The sequence below is a fragment of the Neoarius graeffei genome, chromosome 22, assembly GCF_027579695.1.
Source record: "Neoarius graeffei isolate fNeoGra1 chromosome 22, fNeoGra1.pri, whole genome shotgun sequence".
NCBI classification, from domain to species: domain Eukaryota; kingdom Metazoa; phylum Chordata; class Actinopteri; order Siluriformes; family Ariidae; genus Neoarius; species Neoarius graeffei.
Window position 1 is genome coordinate 56,391,585 of NC_083590.1, and position 8,739 is coordinate 56,400,323.

Sequence of the window (8,739 nt, forward strand, 5' to 3'; positions counted from 1 at the left end):
AATGACTTCCCACTTCATTTCAGTCATTAATTTTAGTTGATTATTAACTAAACTAATTCTAATATAAATCATTAAGTTAATTTGGTGCGTTTTATGTACAAATTGTAAGAAACGGGGTGAACGCAACCTCCTGCACGTTCCACTGGCAGTAATTATTTACACACGTTGGCATTTATTCAGCGATGCATATAAACACAAACTCCTACTATTAGCACGAAGCTATTAGACATTGCTGATAGATCTAATGTGTGTGTATTGATGTAATGTGGACTTTTGACAAAAAAAAAAAAAAGCCACTAGACTGTAGAACTTGAGGGTATCTGGGTTCTACTCCCATAACCAAAACCACCAGGTATTCCTCAGCAGTTTAACTCGAGTGCTTTTTTATTATATGATAAAACTCTGTCCAACAGTAATAAGAAATAATTTGGGTTTGTTTTATTTCTGGCAGTTTGGTCTCTGGAGACTGTATCTGTTTCACAAAAGGAGAGACTTCAGTGTAAACCACACATGGATATTTTAACATCGATGTATTTTTGCAGTGTTTTCGAAGCTGAGAAACAGCTGGTAGTTATGAATAATGTTTTATGAACATGCCATGGAATGTGCCTTGGTGCACCTGGTGGTTAGGAGGGGACTGGAACATGTGGAACCATGTAGAACCTGTAGAGAACAACCAGATTTCCTTCTCATTCTGAGCCAAAGCTGAACTCCGCAAGAGCACTCCTATTCACTGGTCTCGACACGGTTCCATACGGATTTAAAATGGTGGATTCCACCCAGGTTCAACAACTGAATAATATACAGGGAGCAAGTAACAAGGGGCGTATACCGTACGTCCTTCACACCCCTCAAAAGGGTCAGAGTGAGCAGATCTTGTGAAAACGGATATAGTTTTGGAGTCAGAGCTTTATTTTGTATCATTCAGCTCGCTTTTGTGGAATTGCTCTGAAAGCACTACAGGAATTTGCAAAATGTGTCCATAAGACACCTAAACACTTTTGGAAAACCTTTAAAACAGGAAAAAACAGATCTTGAGTGTCACCATATTAAAACAGGATGTGTGAACATGACACTTCTTAGTGCAGCTACTGTTCTCAACAAAAAACACACAAAATTACAGAAGAGGAAATGTTCAGGCAGCCATTTTTTTTAATTGGGGGGGGGGGGGGGGGGGGGGGGAGAAGAGAGACAGACAGGCCTGTGTTTAAACCCAGTACTAAAACACTTAACGGGAAATAAAAACCTACTGGGTTCCCCCCCACATAACCCGATATGATAAAGGCATCGCTGAGTAACAATCATCATGTGTGAAGGATTTAAACCAGGTGCTGTTTGTAGAGCAGGAAACTGCATTACACAGGGAAAGTTGGGCAGGTATGAAATTGTACATTTTAAATATAAAATGTCTTTTCTGACATGTAATGGGCTGGATCTCTACCACCATTTCTCATAAAGGATTCGGTTCATAGACAGGCCAAGACTTTGCAGGTCTTGACTCAAACTCTCAATCATTGGTGGCGGTCCACACAGATAACACAACGTGCGTCCAGAGTTGAGGTGAGGCCTCAGGACCTCCTGGGAAATTCTTCCACCTGGAAGTGAAGACAAACAACCAGTCAAAGCATCTTGCAGTAATAAATCAAGGACTTACACTCACTGACCACTTCATTAGGAACACCCCTACATCCACCTGCTGTTTTGTGCTGGTCTCTAATCAGCCGACCACTCGACAGCAGCACGATGCATCAAATCACGCAGATACAAATCAAGAGCTTCAGTTAATGTTCAGACATCAGAATGGGAAAAAAATTGTGATCTCAAAGTGTGACTCTCTTTCACTGTGGTATGGGTGTTGGTTTGAGCCAGATGGACTGGTTTGAGTATTTCAGAAGCTGCTGATCTCCTGGGGTTTTCACACACAGCAGTCTCTAGAGTTTACACAGAATGGTGCAGAAAACAAAAAACACTGAGTGAGTGAGCGACAGTTCTGTGGGTGGAAACAAACGCCTTGTTGATAAGAGAGGGTCAGAGGGGAATGGACAGATTGGTTCCAGTTTTTTTGCCAGGAAGGATATAGTAACTCATATAATCACTCTTTACAACCGTGGTGAGCAGAAAAGCATCTCAGCATGCAACAGCAGAAGAACACATTGGGTTCCACTCCTGCAGCCAAGAACAGAGATCTTAGACCCAACACCAAGTTCCTATTAAAGTGGCCGGGGAGTGTAGACGAAGTCTGTAGTCCAGAAATGACGTGTGAATCTTAAATTAAAATTTAAATGAAGCTAAATGGAGGACTCACTGGTTGTGTAGGACTGGAGCTCTGGCTCGATTTCAGAATCTTGCCGCGTCACGTGGAAGCTGCAGGAGAATTTTTCTGGAAATTCTTGACAAACACCAATGATGCGATTCTGAAAGAAAATTATACATAAATAAAAAAAACGTGATCCACTAAACATAGCTGGTGGATCAGATTCCATTCAGAGAATTATAATCAGTTGAAAGGCAGTGAGTGATGGTCGTGTGCAAGTTCAACAAGGAACCGTTCCTGTTCGAGATCTAACCCCAAGAGATCTGCTCCTATAGGTGCATCACCAGAATAAACAGACAGCACTGTTACAAGCGTTTTTAAGTTATTATTAGGTCCAACAGACTGAGATGCATTTGATTAATGTACAGTTTTGATTCAAACAACAAATCAGTGCGTGCTACAGATCCATCAAACTGCGAGGGGATCTCCTGTACACAGCCCTCTTCAACTCATTCCACGGGTTCTCAGTAGGGTTTAGATCAGCACTCTGACCGGGCCATCCCAAAACTCTGAGCTTCTCCTTCTGAAGCCACTCCTTTACCAACATAATGTTAATTTGCTAACGTGCAGGTCATCATCGTGCTGGAATGTGAAGTTTTTCTTCATCTTCAGTTGTGTAACAGAGGCCTCTAGGGTTTGGGGTAAAATAGATTGGTATTTGGAGACAGAGATTCACTTCATGAAGACAAATTCCCACAGAAACAGACATTAATTTGGGGTTAATTAGGGTCACTTCATTGATTATGGTTACTTTTGAACGCGTGTGTGTAATTCTGAACACACAGCCACGTGTGCTGTTCTAGAAAGCTGTGCACACTTGTGCAACCAAGTCCCTCCCCCCAAAACCATTTGTTTGACGTCAAAAGTGGAAAATGATGTGAAAATTCATACTGGTTTCATTTTTTACATCACAAAAATTTTAACAGGGGTGTGTAGACTTTTAGATCCTCTGCACATACACTGATCAGTGAGAAACGGTGAATCATGTGAAACGTCGTGAAAAGGCTGTAGATTATCCTCACGCACACTCACTTTGAACAGCAGCTCCTTTGTGTCCTTGGCGCTGTAACAGAGGTGCGTGTGTCCCGGCGTGTACGTGCGTGGCACTCGGAGTAGATCTGCAGCGTGCGTTAGGATGGAGTGAAGCGGGTTGATACCAACACCACCAGCCACCAAAAGCAGGTCCACTGCATGATCAGATGGCAAGGGGTCGAAATAAAAATCCCCCCCAACTCGCACTTCCACATGAGAGCCCAATGTACACTGATGGGGGGAGAGAGAGAGAGAGAGAGAGAGAGAACAGTTCAATCGGCTTCCCAATACAATAAATGTAAAAAGTGTGGGCTTGGGGGGGTCCAAAATTCTAATCTTTCCATGGAGAAAATCTCTCTTCAAAATCAAATTTTTTACACCACACTTTAAAAAAAAAAAACCCAGAACATTAAAGTACTGGATGTGATACAGTATTACTCTGGCGTCCTGATAAAAACCCAAGATAAATATAAATGTACACAAAGGTCAATTTTTCCAGGTCCACATTCACCTGAAAGGCATCCGAGACACAGCGATGCACTGAGGACAAAGTGTCTGAACACTAAAATATAAACGAGGCCCAGGACTGCAAACCACACTGATCTTGGAACTCAGAAATGAACATTCAGCTGTTAGAAAACCAAAACCTTTCTTCAAATGAGACAGTCCTGGAAAGGAGGGTCATGAATTTCCATGTTGTTGTTTGTGTGATTCCTCCAACTCCAAAAAAAAAAAAGTTTAATATCTTGGGAACTCAACAACTAAGGCACGTTTAGTGTTAAGCATATGCTGAAACCACAGCTTCTGGGGAGAATGAAGAACTCGCTGATGAGAACTGACCCAACGGCAGCCTCGGGGTGACCGCACAGAGAACCGATAACCACAGCGAGAGGGTTCTCCCACAGCACGGCACGGGTTTCTCTTCCTCCTTCTGCTTTACTTTCACCATTAAACGAGACGGTGGTCTCAGCTTTGTTGGGCGGACGGCCCTCCAGGAGCTTTAAAGCTGAATTGGAACTCAATGTTACTGCACTTGAGTTTATTATTGTAACACACACACACCAATCAGCCAGAACTTTAAAACCACGGACAGGTGAAGTGAATAACACTGATGATCTCATTAGAGTGGCACCTGTCGAGGGGTGGGATACATCAGGCAGCAAGAGAACAGTCAGATCTTGAAGTAAATCATGAAGGCTCACCTGTACGGTCCAATCCCACAGAAACTGCTGACTGAAACAGAAAGGTGTTTGGGTAGGTACAGTACTAATCACTCACTGGATCCCTGTGAGTCACTGGAGATGTTTCTCTTCTTATGTCGCAAAGTCTAGAGGCGTGGCGTCTAAACTGAGAATATTCAGGGTGATATAATCAATCCCCGATATGATTTCTACACTCAGATCTGTGCTGGTTGATAATAAAAGATTGATAAATGAGGGCCAGTGTGTGGGGTTTTTTTTTTTTTGGTCATTCAGAATCCTCGACTCCAGCTGCTGGCCCTTCTGACCTTGCGCTTCCTCTTTCTGTGGCAGTTTTTACTTGCAGCAGTTTCTATAATCCCCGCTGTTGCGTTCCATCTTCATTTTTGATTGTACTTTTATACACCACTGCTTTACATCCATCCATATTATCATCCTTTTTTGCATTTAGTACCATTATTAAACTGGTGTGTTTTTTATACCCATGTGCGTGTCTCCCTGTTTCATCACCATGCAGTCAAAGAACTCATTTTATTTGAGCAGAACCTTCTCCGATATTAGGGAACTTAATGCTACTCCTTGCCATGTTGGTCATCAAGCTGAATCTCATTTCTAATAGAAGGGCAATTCCATGTAAATGTCAACCTCACCATGCAAAAATAAAGCAACATGTAATACATCAAAACCACTCCCAGAGATATCACCTAGGCCTGTATTTTACAGATGTGAATAAGTTGAACCAATTTGTCACAAGAATTGTTCCCTTCACCTTAATATGTCAGTCTTTCTTTCTTATAATATAAAACCCAAGCTACAATCAACTTTGATCATGTACAATTCTATATTATTGCCACAAGCCACAGAAATGTATGCTAAAATCCACAAAACAATAGCCATCCTAAATATTATTTAAGAACTTTGATAGTTTTAGCTGATATTTAGAGAGTTTTTCAAAGGGTTATGGTGGTTAAATTGCTGATTTTCTAAACATATGCCATGTCTATTTCAGACGCGTCACATCCATAATGGAATTTCGTCACGTCCATAACGCTGACTTTTCCTTCCGAAACTCTGCATGAAATACAAAATATTTTAAACAAAGATTTTTTAATATTCACCTTGGACCCCTCTATCAAACGGATATCTCCATTTCGACATTAGGTTTACGATTTCACAGAGTTTGATAAAAATGTACAGTCACCCAAGAAAAGTGATGCTTTTTCTGTCACGTCCATAACGCATCTTTTATTGGCGTTTCCTGGCATGCCCTAGATGTACTATGGGAATTGTTCTTGTTCTATCACTTCTCCAGTATGGTGCAGCCTTAAAATATGCAACACCTGTTTAAATACTGGGAGACAATAAAACATGCACTGGGTCATTTGTTGCCATTTTGAGTTCAAGTGTCACGTCCATCTCTTACAAAAACTAGAAGAAAAAGAAATCTACCGTCACGTCTACTCGTGCCCGTCACACACTCACCTCCGTGTGTATCCAGTGTGCAGGTGGGTGCCGGGTGTATTTCACTGCCAGCTCTATAATTCGTTCTCTGTGCAGAAGGCCGGGGCTGGAGCACACAGAAAAGCCACCCACTTTCTCCACACCGGGAATGAAAAAGTCCACCCTGAACACATGAACACACAAGCAAACATGTCAGACCATCTAGCAGGCTCACTGCTGAAAACGGGGTCAGGATGCATGTCCATTTTATCACATTAATATTAGCAAACCGAACGATTGGCCTCCAATTTACGTCACCGCTGTACCAGACACCAGCCAAATGACTCAGTTTAGATGTTGGAAATGTAGCATTTAACTCTCTCAGCATTTATTTATTTATATACTGTATGTATGCTCAGTTATAAAACACACACAGCAGGCAGAACTGCACCAGAGTGAGATCAGAGATTCTGTCCTCAACTACATTACAACATTATACCTCTTGAGTATACGTTACAGGTTTTGTCACTGATCAAGGAAAAAAAAAAAAATTAGGAACCAGCCCTGTATTGTTTTAGGACACAATCTAGCCACCCCCTGTTCTGGAGGTGTTATACGGACCGGATCATTTCAACTTCAGTACAAAACCAGCTCCAGAGTTGAAGGGAAGAGAGACGCCATCTCTCCCAGAGACGATAAATTAGGAAATGTGGGTCAGTCACCTGTATTACGAAACACCGAGGTCCTGGTTGGACTTAGCTGGATGCTACAAGGTTAATTATCAGCTTGAAAATCACCATAAACCAAATATCCACTGGAAAATTAAACAGGCGATAATTCATCCACAAGGGAGCTCATAACTTACAGCAATAAATTTTCCACCACGTTAGAACAGCCAAACAGATAGACAGCCATCTTGGAAAAAAACAATGCTTCTGGAAATATCCAAATGATATATATATGTTTGTTTTACAAGTTATTTGCACAGACTTCACTTTCAAAAAGGTGTTGAGGCAAAAAAATTGCCACTAGGGGGCGATATAAAATTCTCCCAAGCAGCCTTTACTCAGTGGCCACTTTATTATCCAGTACATTACGGGCATTTGGCAGATGCCCTTATCCAGAGCAACACCCAGAGCAGCCTGGGGAGCAGTTGGAGGTTAGGTGCCTTGCTCAAGGGCACTTCAGCCATTCCTGCTGGTCCAGGGAATCGAACCGGCAACCTTTTGTTTCAGGTGGCACTATGCACAATTTTTCCAAACTCACTACTGCCCCAATACTGTATTTCTGTGGAACACTGAAGCACCTGTGTGTTGCAGTTGTAATCACGGTGTCCTTGTATTAGACAAAGGGGAAGCCACGACCTAATGGTTAGTGACACAGTTTTGGGACCAAAAGGTTACTGGTTTGATTCCCTGGACCAGCAGGAATGCCTGAAGTGCCTTTGGCCAAACCCCCAGCTGCTCTGGGCATGTTGTACATTGCTCTGGATAAGAGTGATTATGTTGATGTATAGTTACAGACTAGCTTAAGCACTTTATCATTGTTAAGGCACAATGAAGTTTCTTTTGTGCTAGTCCCAAAGGTGCAAAAAAAATTAAGATGCAAAATATTAAGACAGAATTTCATGACAGCAACACATCTCAAAAAAGTTGGGACAGGGGCAATAAGAGGCTGGAAAAGTTAAAAAGGTACAAAAAAGGAACAGCTGGAGGACCAAATTGCAACTCATTAGGTCAATTGGCAATAGGTCATTAACATGACTGGGTATAAAAAGAGCATCTTGGAGTGGCAGCGGCTCTCAGAAGTAAAGATGGGAAGAGGATCACCAATCCCCCTAATTCTGCGCCGACAAATAGTGGAGCAATATCAGAAAGGAGTTCGACAGTGTAAAATTGCAAAGAGTTTGAACATATCATCATCTACAGTGCATAATATCATCAAAAGATTCAGAGAATCTGGAAGAATCTCTGTGCGTAAGGGTCAAGGCCGGAAAACCATACCGGGTGCCCGTGATCTTCGGGCCCTTAGACGGCACTGCATCACATACAGGCATGCTTCTGTATTGGAAATCACAAAACGGGCTCAGGAATATTTCCAGAGAGCATTATCTGTGAACACAATTCACCGTGCCATCCGCCGTTGCCAGCTAAAACTCTATAGTTCAAAGAAGAAGCCGTATCTAAACATGATCCAGAAGCGCAGACGTCTTCTCTGGGCCAAGGCTCATTTAAAATGGACTGTGGCAAAGTGGAAAACTGTTCTGTGGTCAGACGAATCAAAATTTGAAGTTCTTTATGGAAATCAGGGACGCCGTGTCATTCGGACTAAAGAGGAGAAGGACGACCCGAGTTATCAGCGCTCAGTTCAGAAGCCTGCATCTCTGATGGTATGGGGTCGCATTAGTGCGTGTGGCATGGGCAGCTTACACATCTGGAAAGACACCATCAATGCTGAAAGGTATATCCAGGTTCTAGAGCAACATATGCTCCCATCCAGACGACGTCTCTTTCAGGGAAGACCTTGCATTTTCCAACATGACAATGCCAAACCACATACTGCATCAATTACAGCATCATGGCTGCGTAGAAGAAGGGTCCGGGTACTGAACTGGCCAGCCTGCAGTCCAGATCTTTCACCCATAGAAAACATTTGGCGCATCATAAAACGGAAGATACGACAAAAAAGACCTAAGACAGTTGAGCAGCTAGAATCCTACATTAGACAAGAATGGGTTAACATTCCTCTCCCTAA

At 42.4% G+C, this 8,739-nt stretch overlaps 1 protein-coding gene across 1 annotated transcript in view; it reads right to left on the minus strand.

The window, feature by feature from the left end:
* Nucleotides 1–891: 891 nt before the first annotated feature.
* Nucleotides 892–8,739, minus strand: part of oxnad1 (oxidoreductase NAD-binding domain containing 1) — a 20,348-nt gene continuing 12,500 nt past the window's right edge. Inside the window, exons 4-7 of the mRNA XM_060905005.1 lie at nucleotides 6,028–6,169; nucleotides 3,347–3,577; nucleotides 2,306–2,414; nucleotides 892–1,595 (exon numbers count right to left, since the gene is read on the minus strand). Coding sequence (XP_060760988.1) covers nucleotides 1,438–1,595; nucleotides 2,306–2,414; nucleotides 3,347–3,577; nucleotides 6,028–6,169 — 640 coding nt within the window. The 3' untranslated portion in view covers nucleotides 892–1,437. The remainder of the gene's footprint in view (nucleotides 1,596–2,305; nucleotides 2,415–3,346; nucleotides 3,578–6,027; nucleotides 6,170–8,739) is intronic.